The sequence below is a fragment of the Cyanistes caeruleus genome, chromosome 18 (genome assembly GCF_971803275.1).
Source record: "Cyanistes caeruleus chromosome 18, bCyaCae1.hap1.1, whole genome shotgun sequence".
Classification (NCBI taxonomy): Eukaryota; Metazoa; Chordata; class Aves; order Passeriformes; family Paridae; genus Cyanistes; species Cyanistes caeruleus.
Genome location: NC_141718.1, coordinates 3,714,270 through 3,732,009, shown reverse-complemented (window position 1 = coordinate 3,732,009; position 17,740 = coordinate 3,714,270). Strand labels below are relative to the sequence as shown.

The 17,740-nt window shown below is 41.4% G+C and overlaps 1 protein-coding gene across 6 annotated transcripts in view; it reads left to right on the top strand.

Moving 5' to 3' along the window:
* The window catches only part of HECTD4 (HECT domain E3 ubiquitin protein ligase 4), a 64,580-nt gene that overhangs the window by 13,765 nt on the left and 33,075 nt on the right, over positions 1–17,740 (top strand). Inside the window, exons 5-23 of one of the 6 annotated variants that reach the window (XM_023937369.2) lie at positions 701–809; positions 1,483–1,621; positions 2,771–2,941; positions 3,730–3,922; positions 5,218–5,379; positions 5,475–5,588; positions 5,792–5,932; positions 6,265–6,497; positions 6,895–7,040; positions 8,863–8,933; positions 9,441–9,546; positions 10,080–10,200; positions 11,040–11,168; positions 12,350–12,474; positions 13,499–13,652; positions 13,933–14,033; positions 14,826–15,024; positions 15,881–16,027; positions 17,156–17,260. In XM_023937369.2, coding sequence (XP_023793137.2) covers positions 701–809; positions 1,483–1,621; positions 2,771–2,941; positions 3,730–3,922; positions 5,218–5,379; positions 5,475–5,588; positions 5,792–5,932; positions 6,265–6,497; positions 6,895–7,040; positions 8,863–8,933; positions 9,441–9,546; positions 10,080–10,200; positions 11,040–11,168; positions 12,350–12,474; positions 13,499–13,652; positions 13,933–14,033; positions 14,826–15,024; positions 15,881–16,027; positions 17,156–17,260 — 2,666 coding nt within the window. The remainder of the gene's footprint in view (positions 1–700; positions 810–1,482; positions 1,622–2,770; positions 2,942–3,729; positions 3,923–5,217; positions 5,380–5,474; positions 5,589–5,791; positions 5,933–6,264; positions 6,498–6,894; positions 7,041–8,862; positions 8,934–9,440; positions 9,547–10,079; positions 10,201–11,039; positions 11,169–12,349; positions 12,475–13,498; positions 13,653–13,932; positions 14,034–14,825; positions 15,025–15,880; positions 16,028–17,155; positions 17,261–17,740) is intronic. The other 5 variants (XM_023937372.2, XM_086855859.1, XM_023937370.2 and 2 more) reach the window with 5 other exon arrangements.

The window sequence follows — 17,740 nt, the reverse complement described above, 5'->3', positions numbered from 1 at the left end:
CAGATGATTCTGAAGTTCTTTTACTAATGGTTTCTTTTGTATTTCTTTTCCTGAATTCATTGTTTTTACTGCTTTGTTTGTTTACTATTTTTGTAATAAATAAGAGTTCACATGGTTTTAGAAATGTTCAAGCTTTGATGATGACATATAATGCAATCCATAGGAATTTAAAAATCTGAGTTGTTATTTTAGGCTACCTGCAGATTTATTGGAGACATCTCCTTTTAGGTGTTTAGGCAAGAGAGTGAGTGGAGTTTCCCTTCCCAAGCTGAGTGTCCAGATCCTGTGAACTTCAATAGATTGACTGGACTTGTGTCCCACCTTGATTATTATTAATTACTGCTCTGTGTTTCAAATACATTTTGTCTTAATTGAAGTGTTCAGAGGTGGGAGGGTCTGAGCAGCTTTAGGAGAATCACAGAGTTGGGCAGAAATGAGATCAAGGCTCAATATTAGATTCTTCTTCCCTCTCACACTGAGACCATCTGGGCACCTCTGAGGCTTGAAGGAGATGTGAGGAAACCGCTGGGTCTCCTGGGCTATGCCTGTGTTACAGCAGCTCTTAGAGCACCCAGTAATAAATTCAGTGTTAAAAAAGGGCCATGAGCACATGCTGCTTTCCATGGGGTGTAACCCCCAGGGAGAATTCCCAGCTGGAATGTTACAGGGGTGCTCTCTTCTGTCCTTGCTCCTGCTCCAGATGCAGACCTGGGCCGGTGCCTTGCAGCCGACGGGCTCTACCTGTACACGACCAATTCCGTGGGCAGGGGAATCAGCAAGCTGGGATCAGGACTGCACGGAACCCTGAGGTAAGGGACACTTCAGTGCTGGCTGAGAGCAGAGCTGCTGGAACCCCAAAGTTCCTGTTTTGGGAAGCCTCTCCCCAGTGTTGGGCGTAGCAAGACTGGAGGATGTGGAGGTTGGAGGGAGATGATCTCTAAGGTCCCTCCCAACCCAAACCAGTCTGTGATTCCATAATATTGTGAATTTTCATTAAATGCTATTTTAATGTATTGGGCTTCTCATCTGAAATTCTTCTTGAGTGTGTTTTGTCTAAAATTAAAGAACAAGTTGAGGTTGGGAGGGACCTGTGAAGGCCATTAGTTCAACCTCCACAGTAGCAGAATTTTAGATTAGATTTTGTTTTTTAATGTCTAGTAAGTTGATTCTTTGCTGAGAGGGATATACTACAGACCAGTTCTGTGACATTTTATTTATAGCTGAGTTTGTGAGTGTTTGTTTGCTAATTATGTCATTCATTAAGTAATTAGTGCAGCTGTGACTCACTGTACCTCCTTGCTTCTTCATTGCTTGAAAACCACGAGGCTTTTTACACTTAAAGCCTTTCACAACAAAAATTGCTGACTTGAATATAAGTTCAGTCAAAGTTCAGCTGTGGTTGTGAGTTGTTATTGGAAAAAAACCCCCAAAGAATCAGGGCAGGGTTGAAAGAGTTTGAACATCCTGGTGGGTTTTTTCCAGGGGATTTGTGTACTGCCGGAACGAGGAGCTGGAGACGGGCTGGGTGGCTTTTGGCAATGGCAAACTCCTCCATCGGCCCGTGTCCTTTGATAGCAAACCTCACTACCTGTTCCAGCTCGTGGATCAACATACCCTGCAGGTAAAGGGGACAGGGTTGTGGGACAGGAACAAAACAGGCTGAATGAATCACACACATTTTAGCTTTAATTATTTTTATCCTTCTTATTTTGTCAAGCTGTGTTTTTCTAACCCTGCCTTGAAGTGACTGTGTGGTGAGTGTGTGAGTTATGGTAGAGATGTTACTGTTTCAGTGTGTCTTACATATAAATATATGTTTTTATTTATAGTTACACTGTTCTATATAGAGCTTGTTCATCCTAGAGGAGACTGAGGGGAGACCACCCCAATCCTGGGACAGGACCCAGGGAACGGCTGGAACTGTCTCAGGACAGGGTTAGGTTGGGTATCAGGGAAAGGTTCTTCCCCCAGAGGGTGCTGGCACTGCCCAGGCTCCCCAGGGAATGGTCAAGGCTGCCAGAGCTCCAGGAATGTTGGGACACCGCTCCCAGGAATGCACAAGGTGGGATTGTTGGGGTGTCTGTGCAGGGCCAGAGTTCAATAGTGAACCCTGTGGGTCCCTTCCCACTCAGGAAATTCCATGATTCCAGTGTGGTCACATCTTAAACCAATCAAACAACAGCAAAATGGACTTTGATTTAAATCAATAATGTGTTCCTCCTGAACAGCTCTTTATTCTTCCCTTGTCCCAAAATTCAGGTGCTGTTTCAGATCTGGTTGTGATTTGTAGATAAACAGCTGTTGCCCTTTGTAAAACTGAGGTAGTTTGTTTACTTTGGGGTTTTTCCTGCTGTGGTTTTAAGGATGGATATGCACATTTATGTCCAGTGTGTTTCCTGACACAGAGAATGTTTAGATTCCCCTTTTCTTCTCAAGTTTCAAGCAACGTTTGAGAGAAGTTGCAGAAGTAGGTGACTCAATAGGATGTGTATTTTCCTTGTGGTACTGTGGGTTTGTTCTCCATCATTAGAGAGGAGATGATCCTTTTATTTTTAGATAGGATAAATTTGAGATCTATGAGCTGGTTTGGATATTTGGCAAATATCACAGAATAGCTGTTGGTAATAAATCAATGTAATGCTACTACTAAGTCCAATATTAAGCCTCTTCTGCTCTAACTGCATTTGATCTCTATTTATTTTTCATACTGTTCATACTTGCAAGGCCAAACTGCAAAATCAGACCTGTTAAGATGTTTTCTGTCTCATAGGTATGTCAGATAATCCCAATGCCAGTAAATCACTTCCCAGTTGGCAGCACTATGACCACCGTGCATCTTTCTTCAGATGGCACCTTTTTCTACTGGATTTGGTCTCCTGCAAGCCTCAACGAAAAAACTCCCAAAGGCCACTCTGTCTTTATGGATATTTTTGAAATTATAGTAAGCAAATCATGTGTTTTCTATGCCTGATGTCAGTAGCATGACCCAGTTTAATTAAATATCAGCATTTTCTAATTGACATATTAGGTTTGGATGTTTATGGGTGTGATCTGAATGGATTTATGTGAAATAACTGAGCAGAACAGAAGGTGAACTGTGCAATTCCATGTCCAGAGGATTATTATATTTAGCAATATGAATTCTCTTGTAGCATAAAATGTGTTTTTTATGTCTGTATTTCTGCTCAGCAGAGGAGGATGGAGTGGGATGGTGGAGCTGGAGTTGGGAGGCTGTAGTAGTACAACTCATGGAAAATCCCTAACGCTCTAAATCACATCTTCATTAAGAGATGCATTCTGCAGTAAAACATCCCCTGAACATCATGGTCTGAAGAAACCATTGCTCACACTTTTTGCCTGGAAAATGGTTCAGAGCCAAATGATTTGCAAGTGAAACACCACTAAGAAAATACAAGAGGATTATGTATTTTTAAGCAGAGTTTCCTAAACAAACTCAAGTTTATGATGAGCAGTTCTGTCTTTGAGAACAGACATAAATAGAAGATATCCAATGAAATATCTCAGAGATATTAGATGTCATCTGTTAAATTATTCTATTGAAACATGAAGTCACAAACAAAAAGATATTCCTGTCTTGCTTTCAGAACTTTATTTTTGCAAGAACTTCTGTCAGCAAAGTTTCACTTCGTATTCCTACCCGATACAATTTGGGTGATCTCTCACCTGTGGATTCCAACATCTAAAGTATTTTTCCTCCCATTTTACTAGGTAGAAAATGGCATTTGTATAGCAAATCCTCTGCAGGAAAGAATTATCCTGATGAGGAAAGAGGGGGAATCTGCCAAGAGCATCAATGAGATGCTGCTGAGCCGCCTGTCCCGGTACCGCGCCTCCCCCTCGGCCACCCTCGCTGCTCTCACCGGCTCAACCATCTCCAACACCCTCAAGGAGGACCAGGCAGGTCAGCATCGCTTCACTTCTCATTTCCTAACACACACAGCATCCATCCTGCTTATTACTGACCTCTTAGGACAGGTTTAAAAAAAAATCAGTTTGTGATTTTGGTCTTTTGTCCCCAAATCTGCACAGTATTTGCTAATGCTGGAATTATCGGTTCCTTTGCTAAATTAGGATTGTGTTAGGGGTGGAAAATGGGAAGCACCCTTTTCCAATTTCGTTTTTGAACTAGTTTGGGGAATCTGAGAGTTGCATTTCTCTGCTGGCAGCTCAACTGGGCTTCTAATTGGTGTGTAAAAATGGCCTGCAGGTTAAGAAAATGGAATTACTGTTTCGCCAGTTACTGGAATATTACAAGTCGTAGGTGATTTTGTGCTTTTTCAAGGTTATCTGTACAATGTTTGGGTGTTCTTTTATGGAAACAACCCAAGTTAATGAGGGAATTTTGAAAGAACTTCACGGACAAATTTCAGGATGATCTGGAGCTTTGTTTGATTTATCTGAAGATTAGTTTTCAGTTTATCTTGAATTATTGCTCTTCCTCCTTCACAAGTACATGAGTTTTCTTTCTTCAATTTGAAACAATTGAGAGTGTTTCCATAAAAATAAATTATACATTAAATGGCTCTGCTTCCAGGGAGTTTGGCAAGGAGTTAGCTCAGAGAGCTATTTTAAAGGTTGTGTTTTGCCATTTAACAACTCAAGTGCTACAGGAAAAGGAGAGTAAGTGGCTATTCTTGGCTAATTCTTGAGTCAGCACTCAAAAAGTGTTGATCAGCTGTTGCAGGAAGAAGATCATTTGGGCTGTCTACGTTTCATGAGGAGCAGGAGAACTTAATGCATAGTGAATCTCAGGTGATCTCTGTATCTGAGGGATCATTTGGCTCCAAGTGCTTTCAGTGTAATTAGCACCACACCTTTCTTAATAGCTTTGGTTTTACCTAGTTTTTAGATTTATTTTCATTTGAAGTTGTTTTCTTTAGTTGAATAACCCGTGAAAAACTCTTTGTAGCCTTGTGGGGATTGATGCTGAATGTGTGAGGTTGGGAGGTCACAGAGAAGTCATGGATACCCATCTCTGGAAATGCTCAAGGCCAAGTTCATGGAGTTCTGAGCAACCTGGTCGTGTGTACAAGGTTGGACTGGGATGACCTCGACGATCACTTCCAACACAAACCATTCTGGAATTCTGTCAAAACTCCTTAACAGAACTCCTACCAATTCCCTTGAAGCCCTGAGCAGAGCTCTGCCGTGTTCTGCAGAGTGCAGTTTGTGACCTTTCTCTGGTGCCCGTTGCAGCTGCCAACACGAGCTGTGGGCTGCCCCTGAAGATGCTGAGGAAGACCCCAATCTACACCTGTGGGACGTACCTGGTGATGCTGGTGCCGCCCCCGGGGGGCTCGGGCAGCTCGGCCACGCGCTCGCTCTTCGGGGGCACCAGCGCTCTGTCCTCCTTAAAAAGTAAGTCAGAGCCATTTGTGGCAGAGTGGGAGTCCTTGTCTGTCTGGAATGCAATAAACTTCTCAGGAATTGATTGGAGCTGTGTTTCTGTGTAGTTCTTGCCTCCAGCCTGGTGTTCAACATCTCGGACGGGCAGTTCACCAGCAGGGCGGATCTCATCGATGCTGCGGGCAGCTCGCTCGGACGGGGGGCTCTGGTGCCAGGGCTTGGTAAGGAATATTGCAGTCCCTCAGATCCTAAAACATCCATCTGGGTTTGAATTTGCAGTCAGCAGCTGTGCAGTGGGGGTTGCATGTCCATGGTGAAATTTTATAAACTTTTAGAGCAAATAGTTTGGATTTATGATGCCCATAAAGATGCTTTAGTCTGGTTTTCTACTCAATTGATGTGTGAAATATTTTCCTTCTCTCAGGTGCCTGTTATGATACAATGAATAACATGATCTGGACGTGCTCCAATGATTATATTGATCAGTGGTGCAATCCTGGGAACCAGGCATTCCACTGTGTGTGCCAGAGGCTGGGAGTGAGTCACGTCATTGCAGAGCCCAAAGGTGAGGGGAACCCACAAGTCAGCACTTTGTGCAAAAGGGAAGTGAAACAGAGCAGTGGCAGAGAATAAACAGACAGAAACTGCTTTGCTGTTAAAAGCTGAGTTAACTCCTGAAAAGAGTTGTAAATATTGGTCATGGTTTAGCTTTGATTTGAGAGGGAAAAGTACAGAGTGAGATGTGTGGAAGATTCCAGATTCTTGCTGCCTTCAGCACATAAAAAGGTGTTTTGGGTAATCCTTTCATGCCCTGAAGTTGATTTATTGCCTTTAAGAAGCAAAGGCTGATGATTCAATCCGTGTTTATAGACAGCATTTGAACTCCTCTCCTTGCAGGGGATGCAACAACCACAAATGAGGTCATTAACCAGTTACTGCACCATGTTGGTGCCATGTGCATCCACCAACTCAACCTCCTGGCAGCCAGCAACAACCTCCCCATCAGCAATTTTTTGGGCAAGCAGCATCCCATTGAAGCCCATCACCTGAGCAGCATCTGTGACATTATGGAAAAGGCCATGGTCAATGGAGATACCTGCATCATCCGCTGCATCCTCGTTGTCTTCCAGGTACAGAACATTAAATGGACTTCAAAATTCACATAGAAAAATGAAAAACTTGGTTTGGAGTACAGGCAACCACTGGTTGTCTTTTTATTTCATTTTTTCTCCATTGGAATCCATGTAATGGAGGTTGATTTAGCAGCGGCTTTGCAATATTTCATATATTCATGTAAGAACCCTAATTTAAATATAATATCTATCTTTACAGATTAAAATAAAACAAAGAGGTTAATTTCTTCTTCCTTTATATCCCCCCCATCCATTTTTTGATTCAGAATCAGATTCTGACTCTCAGATTTCTGGACCCACACAAATAGTTTGAGAAACTGACAGCAGAAAATAAGTTCATGTAAGTAATGTTTATATTTTTAATATTAACACTGTCGTGTTTAATTTTTTTTAGGTGGTTTTTAAATTTTTCTTCAGCCCCCAAACTGAAAGGAACAGAGACATTGTCAGAAGGTCTGGGCTGTTACTGTGGCAATTACTGATGGCCCCAAGGGATCAGATCTGCTCTGAAATCCAGAAGGAAGTTTGTCTGGCTATTAGGTGAATATCTGTTTTATCAAGTTCAACTTAACTTAGGTTTTAGTTTCTTGGAAATGTAGTGACAGATGAACATTCACATTGTATTCAGTTTAATTTTACATTAATATGAGAAGATGTAGTGGGATGGATTTTAAGACATAAAATGATAAAATTATTACAGTTCGTGTCCATGGAAGGAGAGAAATACAATATGTTGGTCTTGATAAAATGCAGATAGTTATTACTTTCTTACTTTTAATTTATTTTGCTTTTACTTGCTTTCCTAAGGATTTTTTTAAAAATGTTTATTATAATTGCTAAATTCAAGCAACATTTCCTTGAATGAGTTCCTTATTTAGCTGATGTGGTGTTCAGGAAAAGGCAAAGCTGGTGTTGGCAGCTCTTACCTCAGTGTTTTAAGTGGTTACACTGGAATTCTCCTGAACAAAAGGAGCATAAGAAGCAAGAATTAATAGTACTGGAGGGGTTAATAATACTGGGGGGGTTAATAATACTGGAGGGGTTAATAATACTTGAGCAATACTTTGATACTGAAGGCCCAAGAGGGGGAAAAGAACCAGTGTGGTTGTATCTCCTGAAAAGGAGATAATTGAAACCTCAGGGCCAAGGAATGCTGGCTCCAGCGTGCCAAGGACAAACAGAACCTGCATTTTCCAGTGGGAAGTGCTCCAGAGGTTGAGAGGAAAATCTTTTGAAGATCAACCTGCATTTTCATGGTGTGAATCACGACATTCTGAATTTCTGTGGCTCTGTGCAACTCTGAGTGAGGAATAGTTTGGCTCAGGAGGATTACCTGGCATTTTCAGGGTTGTACTTTCTGACAGGGACAAGTGTCTCCTGTCACCTGCATGGATACTTTGTAAATACCTGTGTGTTCCAGTGCCTGCTTAAACAGCTCCAGGGTGGGCACTGGGTGATGTTTCCTCCTCTTGCTCTCTCCTTGGGGGATTCTGGTGCCAGTGGAACCCTCAAAGGGAGCTGGCAGCGTGTGATAACTTTTCCTGAGGTTTCTATCAGAGTAGATCAGCATGAGCCAAAGGGAAGGAAGCTGCAGTAATCTCTGCTGTCAGTGTGAAGCTGAAAAACATCCCACTTTTCTTTTCTGTTACTGAAAAAGAAAAGGGAAAGGAAATGGCAAAGTTGCATAATGATTTCAGTGCTTGACACAGGCTTGAAGTGCTCGTTTGAAGTGATTGTGATCTCAATGGGGGAATTCACATAGAAAAGACAGAGTTCATCACAAGTTAGAGGGAAAAAGTCTCCACCTGGAATGTTTCTGCGGAGCTGGGGTGTTCCTGAAATGCTCCTTCCAGAATATTCTGTGTAGCTTAAACTAAGTAGAGCAAGTCTCCAAAAAGTACAAAACTATAGCAGTAGAGATTCCTTGATTATTGTATTTGTATTTTCCGCTCTTGGCACAGAGAAGCCTCAGCTCTTACCCCATCACCAGAGTTTTTGGAGTTTTTCCCTGAGCCATCACCATTTTTCCTGATATCTCTGTTTCTTAACAAACTGACTGTGCTGCCCTGTGTTCAAGTGATGAATGAGGAGTTTTCCAGAGGGAAGCAAATACCTCTTGGAGAAGCTTTGGGACCTGAACAATAAAATATAATTGATTACAAGAGATTCCTGGAGAAAACAGCTGCTTATGTCCTAATATTGATTGTTAAAATCTGGAGGATGCTCTTCTAAGCCTTTACAAAGACACCGTAAATGTTCCATCAGATGCTGATTCTATGGTGCCATTTGTCACATGTCCACTGAAATGGTTTTGTTCACTTCTGAATCCATCAAGTAATGCATGGTTTTGTTTTTTCCTTAGCTCTGGTTTAAATATCCTGTATCCTGGAGAAGCAGAAATCAATAATTTATTGAAATTGGTCTTAACTGAAGGTGAGAATGTCTTATTGCCAGGTGAGAGTGGGATTTTTCTGAGAACAAAAAAATCAAAGTACATCTGAAGCTTAGAGGGAGAACAATTTGGGATGTTGGGCACTACTCTGCTTTAAATCCCATGCTTTTCTATGAAATTATGGAATGCTTCAACTTCCAAAAGGGTGGGGTAGGTCAGGTGGAGAAAAGGAGTATTTGCAAGTGCCCAGTAATGAGGGGTGATGTTAGACCTCAGTGAAGGGGTAATAATGTCCTCGAGTTGACCAGGAAATAGGAATCTGGCCTTGGAAGCAGCTGATGCTCAGTAATTTGTTACTTCACAGGATCATGATGGTGCTCAGTGCTGGGAATTTCCAGCAGTGCCATGGGCAGGGAAAGTGCTCCCAGTCTGGTCACCCTGGGAATTCAGCCATTCCTGAGCTGTGGTCTGTGTTAAATGAGGTATTGGGGCAATAAAATCTAGTCTGTAAAACACTGCTTTGCAAAAGGTTTTTATTTCCCTTTCAGGAGAGAGGAACAGTGGCCTCTCCCAGCTCCGGGATGTTATCCTGACCAATTTAGCTGAGCAGCTGCAGAACAATAGATTTGGAAGTGAAGAAGATGAACATTATAGGTAAAAAGCCTCTGTTTATAGGGTATTTCTCTGTTATTTGATTGAGGAACTTCTGCTGGAATTGCTTGGTGTGTTCCTGCAGTGTGATCTGAATGTTTGTGTCTCTGGGGGAAGATTTCATTAGGGTGATGGAGAGATTTGATATTTTAGGGCAAAATTTGGATGCTTCTGTAGCCAGACTGGGTTTGGAATTCCCTGTCCCTTGCCATGTTCATAGTAAATTTGAATGAGAATTTCATAAATATGATTTTATAGCATTTCTCTGTATATCATGGGTGACTTTCCAGCAGTAAAATTGCCTGTTCAAGTTGGGAGGAGTCTTTTATTGGAGCCATAAGAAATCACAGATTTACATCAGCTCAATGCAGCAAACCCCTGGAAATCTGTTGTCCTTGGGGTTTTTTGTGTCTGAATTTGAAGTTTGATCCTTGTTTAGGTTTCCCATAATTTGGGATCCAGCTTGCAGAGTGAGCTGTACAAAATGCACAATAATTAATGATTAACATTTTCCACCTTTCTTGCCTCTCCTGAAGACTCAACGATGAACTCTTGCACTACATCCTCAAGATTGTTGTCCGAGAATCTTGTGTCTTAATCACCAAGTGCCAAACTGTATCTAAAGATGACTTTCAAAGGCTTCTTTCAACTGTGCCTGTAAGTAGAATGTGTTTTGATGAAAGTATTTCTGCTTTTGGCTTCTTTTCTTCCTTGGGTCCATCCTCTTCACTGAGTACAAGGAGGTGAAACTTTTATAGTTGTGTCTTAACAAATCCAGGAGAATAATTGTCTTTGTGCCATGCAGGGAAGAAAAAAATAATTTCTCACAACAAAGGAAATCATTCAGTAATGCTGGAACTGGTTTTGACATGGATTTATTTTCAAGTTGCTCTGGTTACTGTTCAGTTTGAGCGACGTTTGTGATCTCAATATTCAAATCATTACAGCAGCTTAAAAAAAATCAAATATGCAGTTGTGCATTGTGGTTCATCCAGGTTGAAAGAGTTACCAGTGACAGAAATGAGTTAAAGCTGACATTTGATGGTAAAACTATGGGCAGGCGTTTCCAGCAGGATCAGCTCTCTGAGAAAGGGAGGTTGAGCTTCCATAAAAACACTGGGAGGGGGTGGGATCTCCTGGACTGTGGGGAAACAGGAGTGGCATGGAACCATCACCTTCAGGACTGTGAATTGCATTTATCTCTCTGGTGGCACAATCTTTTCAGAATTAATTAATTCTTAGAGTTGCTGAGTATTTCTATAATGTTCCAAACCTGAACAAAGTTATGCTGCCTCTTTATATTTTTGTGAGTTGTTTCAGAAAATTCAACATTTTGCAAGCTGTTGTTCTTGAATATATAAAATTATTTTTTTGCTCTTTCTTTTCTTCTTCCTCAACCTTTTTTTCCTCTCTCCAACTTCCAAATCTGAGGCTTGCCTGACTCAGGGTTGGTGAAGGGTTTGGATAATGCAAAGTTTTACTTATTTGTGTTCAAGGCTGCGTCCTCGTGCTTGCGGTACCTGATGGCTGTGCAGAACCACCTCCTCAGTAACACTATTTTGATTAAACCTGATGACAATGATGACAGTGACAGCTCCTTGCAGGGAGAGACATTGAAGGTACAGGTAAACACCAAGTTTTATTCTAGTATGGCTCTCTCCAGTCAGTGTGCCTGTGACACCTTGGTCCTGCAGTGTATGTGCTGTTTGCTGGTGGTTCTTCTCCTTTTGATAGAGTTAAATTGCTGGGGAACAGGGAAAAACAGTCCAGAGCAAAACCTGAAGTTATTCTGATTTAGTTATTTAATTAGTTATTTAATTCAGGATTCCAGCTTGCATTCCCTATTATCAGTGTGAGCAGACACTTCCTTTTCTAAATACATGTATAATGAGATTTTAAATAGATTTTAATTAATATCTGCTAGTAGGATTGCTGGCACGGGAATTTCCTTTCCTGGACACATTACCCCAGACACTTTTTCTTCTCCAAATCACTCAGGTGGTCCATGAAAAAAATATTTTTAAATAAATAGAAAAGGGTTTTTTTATTTGCCTTAGCTGGCTTCTGCTTTTTTGCAGTTTAAATGAACTAAGTTTGTGTAGAACCACCTCCATCAGTTGTCTGAAATACAGAGAATAAAGTTTGTGGCAAGGAAGCTGTTAGAGGACAGGCTTTGGGTGGTAGAAGTTTATTAAAATGCTGCATTTCACATTGCTTCATCCAACTCCCAGGTTTGCCCAGGTTTTGGCAATAATTCTTCCCTAATGGAATTGATTTCTGAATTTCTGGTATTTTGTTGAGCTGGTTTTCTCTGCTGCTCTTTGAGGCTGTGAGTGTTTGTGAGGCTGTGTGTGTTTGTGAGCTGCTGCAGTTGGAAGTGATTTCTTCAAGCTCATTGAGTAAATGCTAAACATTGGAGTATTTTTCTTGTTTCACTATTCACGCCGTGTTCATTGTTCAGTTTCTCTCTCTGCAGTGCTCCTCATCCCTGCTAGGACATTGTGTCACCAGTCCTGTCCCTTGGCTGGCTCTCAGCTCTCTCCTGTGCTGGACTTGGGGCTTCCTTCCCTCTAGAAACTGGATGTGCATCCTGTAAAACATGCACCTAGTTTCTCCCAGCACTTTGGGGCTTAACATTAATCAAATTTAAGTCTTGGATGAATCTCCTGCTGCAGGCCTGCCAGGTCACATAATCATTCTTTTCATTTGGAAATCCATCTTTTTGTTCTGTTGTCCTTTTTTGGGGGGGATTCTCTAAGAATTTAAGCATTCTGTAACTCTTTTTTTTTTTTTTTTTTTTACTTAGGAACTCAAGACCAGCATTTTGTCTCTTGCCACACAAATTCTGACAGGATGTGATGAAGTCTTAGAAATGCTGCAACAAGTCACTACAGCACTAATTAACAGTGACATTTCTGACAGGGAGCAAAGGTAAGACAAGTGGGAGGATCCTAATTTGGAAACAGGGAACAGCTGCTCTTATTGTACAAGCACAGTTAGCATTAATTATTCTTTATCACTTTATATTTGAGCTTTGAATGCACAGGAGCTGTTTCTTCCTGTAGCAATTGTTTAGCACTCAGCTGGAGGAGAATTTAGAATCACTCTCTGTGTCAGTTTTGATCATCTGTAGGTTGATATTTCTGTAGGAACCTCAAATTGGGAAGGTTTTAGTCAGTTATAATGGTATTTATGAGTAGAATACCTGGAAATAAACTGTAATTAGCTGGGAATACTACTGTAAGCTAGAACAATCAGTTTATTTTTAAATTCCTGACTATTACATCCCTAGTAGCTGGATTAGATGTTTATGCATGACAGTCCCTGGCTGCTGTTTTGATATCCTGCATATTCCATCACCTGCCCTTCCCTGTCTCCCCTCCTCTTAAAAATACACCTTGGGAATGGGGTGGAAAGCAAAGCTGTGAACTTTTCTCTCCTCAAACAAGCAACTCCCTGTCCCAGCTGTGTTCCAGGTTTCACTTTCTGCTTCTCTGTGCCTGCAAGATTAGTTGTGTTTATTGACAACACACAATTCCTGGGTGATATTTTCATATGAGTTCGTGTTCAAACATATTTTTGTAGCTGCAGATCCTTTTCAAGTCCTTTGAGCTCCATGTGCTGGGAGCTGATATCCACACTGGTGCATTTGTGTTTGATGGGGACTTTTATCCTGTGCCCAGGGGAGCTTATCCTTCTCTGAGTAATTATTAAACTGTTGATTTACTGTCTCTGCTCTCAGATTGTTCAGTGAGAGTTGTCAGCAATTCAAGGTCACTGACACTTGGGAGAAATTGTAGTGGTTTCGAGATTGTTTTGGGGATTTTGTTAATATAACACAAACATTCTCTGCTGAATTTTGAATTGCTGTTACAAGATGAAACAGAAGTGACTAAAAGCAGAAGTGTTGCTCTGTGAAAAGAGTTCTCCTGTGTAACTTTGGCTCTCTTTCCAGGTTGAAAGGCCTGGAGCAGATCACAAAGGCCACCATGCTTGGCCACCTGCTGCCTGTGCTGCTGACATCCCTGATGCACCCAAACCTGCAGACCCTGACCATGGCTGATGCCCTGATGCCTCAGCTGGTGCAGCTGGTCCTTTACACCAGCCAGGTACGGGCTCTGTGCCACCCCTGGGGTGTCAAACCTGGGGCCTGCAGCCTCCAAAACGCTGCTCAGCTTCCTCCAGGGACTCATCCACACACCAGAGTTCAGAGTTCCTCAACAGCTGCCAAAGCTGCTGATGCTGACTGTTAAATTTGACTGCTCCAGGAGCTACTCAGTGATGCTTTATTGTCAATAACAGCAGTAGGATTGTTAATTATTTCAATAATGAGCTCTTAAAATGCTTTACAGTTTGCATGTCCCTAACACTGTGTATTTTGGGCCACAGACTGCACTGCTGCTTAAAACCCAGTCTCCAGTTTTCTCAGAACTGAACAGTTCCCCCAGTTGTGCTCCAGAGCAGAAAGGGAAGCAGTTACCTGATGAGAGGTGATTTTCTTTACATTTGGGTCTTTTCATGGGATAAACTGAACTGTAATTTCTATTTGACTATTGCTGTGGGATAAAGCAGCAGTTTTTATGTGAATTAATATTTAAAGGTGTGCTGGAATGATTTCTAAGGCTGTCTCAGTTTTATATAAGCTTTTGCAAAAGGCAATTAGTTCCAAATTTTGTTCTGTATATAGTTTTTATTCTCTATATTCAGGCTGTTTACACAGAATGGTTTGTTTTGGTTTTTTTCCTCACTCCAAGCATTAGAAATTAATCCTAAATGTTCCTCTCACAATAAATTAGGCTAAGAAGGACCATCAAGAGAAAATGTAAATTGCTCTGGCAGCATGAGATACAGAATTAAAACCATTGCAAAGCTATTAAATGGTTTAATTTACAGAGAAATAACATTTTTAACTCCTGCATTTAAATGCTGTGTCTCAGCTCAAAGTTTTCCAGCTCCTGCTTAGGAACAGACACAAACAGCTAAAATCAAATAAAAACACTTACTTGCAGCATTGGAGAATTTGGAATACTATAGAATTTGTGATACTGGGATTTTTGTGACTAAAAGTATATGAAAAGTATGAATAATGATGATAATATATATAATTATGTAATGATAATAATATATGTAATGCATGAATTCCCTCAATACAGTCATGCCTAGAACCAGGAGTTCCTTGTGTGTCAGTACTGAGAGGTGATTTTTAAGTAACTTATATCTTAATGTCTGAATGACAGAAATCTGAGATGCATTTTAGGCCCAATTCCTCACTCTAATTTCAGGATGCTGGAAGAGAAGGAAGAGCCAGGATTCCTGACTGGTTTGAAGATCCCTGCTCCCTGGGCTGCTGGGAAGACTGTGGAGACAGTGCATCCCGTCAGGGATAACTATAAATTTAAGGAAACTGTCCACATTCCAGGAGCCCGCTGTTTGTATCTTAGATTTGACAACAGATGCTCCTCCCAGTATGATTATGATAAGGTAAGCAAGGGCCAGCTCAGCACCACTGCAGTGAGGGAATTCCCTCAAAAAAAAGTGGGAGTTCTGCTATGGGCCAAGTGTGGGAGGTTCCAGGGATTGGGAGGTTGAGGGGTGGTTTGGGTTGGTTTTTCCCCTCAGAAGTTCTATTGGTTCTGGTTTTTTAAAAAATAATTTCAGACTGTCGAAGTTTGACTTTTCTCATTTTTACTCATGTTCAGTTTTCCTTATTTCCCAAATTTTAATCCAGCTGCCTCCTTTGATCAGCACAGTTGGTTTAAACTGGGCAGAGCTGGAGAGGTTCCTTTTTCCCTGATGATAAAGAGCTTGTTTACCTGGATTAATAACAAGAAATACTTTAATTTTAAGAAAACAACCAATAGCACTTACCCACTTTGTATTATCATGGAGCTGCTTCTGCTGCTGTTTATTCTTTGGCATAGAGCAAGTCCTGTTGCTCATAAATAACTAATGGGAATTCAATATTAATTCAATATTAATGTCAGCCACGACTGATTAAACTCCCCCAAAAAAACTCTGCTCCCACCAAAGTCACTGACAAAGCTTTGGCTTTGCTGGGAGCAGCCCCTCACTTCCCAGGGAAGGAGTTTGCTCTGAGTCAGGGTTGCTCCTGCTCTCTGCTCCCAGCCCTGCTGTGTGAGCAGGGACAAAGCCCCTCAAGCCCCTGCGTGCCTCAGTTTCCCCATCTGTAAAATGGGGATAATAATACTTAACCCTGCTGCCCTCACAGAGCCTGTGAGGATTGGTTCATGTGCATGGAGCGCTTCGAGAGTCGAAAGCGCGGTGGAAGTGCTAAGTATTATTATTATTATTAGGTTTTCTTGTTTTTCTCTTACAGTCTAACAGTGTATTTTATGTTTTGAAGTTGGTGATCTATGCTGGTCCTAGCACAAACAGTAGGAAGGTTGCTGAGTATGGAGGCAATACACTGGGATATGGCAGCCGTAGTGTCTTAGGAACGGGGTGGCCCAAGGACTTAGTGAAGGTACAGTATTCCCATCCACCACTCTTTCCCATAGAAAATTCCCCTTGGAAACCATGCCCAGCCCATTTTACCCTCACAGCTATGCATTCCAAGCTTTTAAATGTATACTTATCCGTGATGAGATCCCTGCTCAGTGAGCTGTTGTGTCCTTGGGGGAGAGCTTTAAACTCGGCTCTGTGTTCCGTGTGATGCTTCCCTTGGAGTTTGTTTTGTGTCTTCCTGGAATTCCTGATGGAGATGTTTGAGTCCTGGAGTCTCTAATGGCACTGCTCTTCTCCTAAGTACACACTCCTAGGAGAAGTTCTATGCAGATTCTCTTAAAGTCAATTTTTTGGATAATAACCCCCAAATATATCAAGTAGCAAATGTAACAAATAAATTCCAACCATTTCTGTTGGATTTTAAAATTTCATTGGGTGCTTTTGGCAGTAAAGCTAAGAAGAATCTCTCAAACTTCTTGAAACCTTAGCATTTCAGTGCTTTGGGAATGTGTTCCCTCACTCTCTGCAGTGTGATTTTATTTTTGTTTAAAATATATTTGTGCCGCTACGTTGTCCCACACTAAAACTGGGCTTATTTACATAGAAAAACCCACATTTTAAAAAGAAATCAAGAGGTAATAAACTGGAAAGCAATTTCAGACAAGAACTCCATTGTTCACAATTGAGGGAATATGGTTTATTTTTTCACACATGGATTTTGATACTGTTCTTTTAGCAAGCTCCTTGATTAATTTGTTGTCATTCTTCTAATTGAAGAGCTTGTCTGTCTTCCTTCAGGAAGAGAATTGTTAATTATTGCCTGGTTTCTTGCAGAAAAACAGTGAAAATCAAGGCTAAGTAACACACTGATAATTTCTGCTTTTGATTTTACAGCTATGGTTGTTCTTTTTGTTTTACTGTGGTCAGCCAGCAGCAAAACTTAACTTTTCACTAAAAGACACCTTAACTAAAAAAGTAAAAGATCTTAAATCATAATATCTAATTTAGGATAAAAACAACCCCCAGATGACTCTCATTAAAATCCATCTATAAAATAACCACTTGTGTGAAAATCCTATTTATTTGCCTCAATTATTAAATATCTTTTCTTTTTTTCCCCCCCTCTTCCTGCCGTGGATATTTGAAGGTGGAAGGAGACACAGTCACGTTCTCCTTTGAAATGCGGAGTGGGCGGGAGCACAACACTCCTGACAAAGCCATGTGGGGCTTTGCCTGCACTGTCCGAGCACAGGTATTCCAGGGGGAGAATTCCCAGGGGAGAGCTTCAGCTTCCACTGCCTCCTGCCTGCCACACATTCCACATCCATGGAAATGTGCTCCCAGCTTGGCAGTCTGGAATGGAAACCAGCAGTGACTGGTTTGGGCAGTGAGACAAATCAGGTGTTGGCAAAGAAAAGAAACCTGAGTTTGGGATGCAGGGATCCCTGTGGATGGGCTGGCACTCAGGGATTCATGGAGATAGTTGTTATCAGATGTGTCTTATTTATCCCCTGGAGCCATTCCAGCATCCCTTGCTGCTTGTGGGTCAGGGTTTCTTTGTAATAACCTGGAAATCAGAGATATCCTGAGGAAATAATGATTCCAGCCTGCGAAGGAGAGAGGGGAGGGATTCTGGGATCAAACACAGGGAGTCTTGAATCCCACTACAAGTTGGGGTGACTGAACTAAAAATAACTTCACCTGTTCCTTCTTGGTTCAGGAAAATAATGTT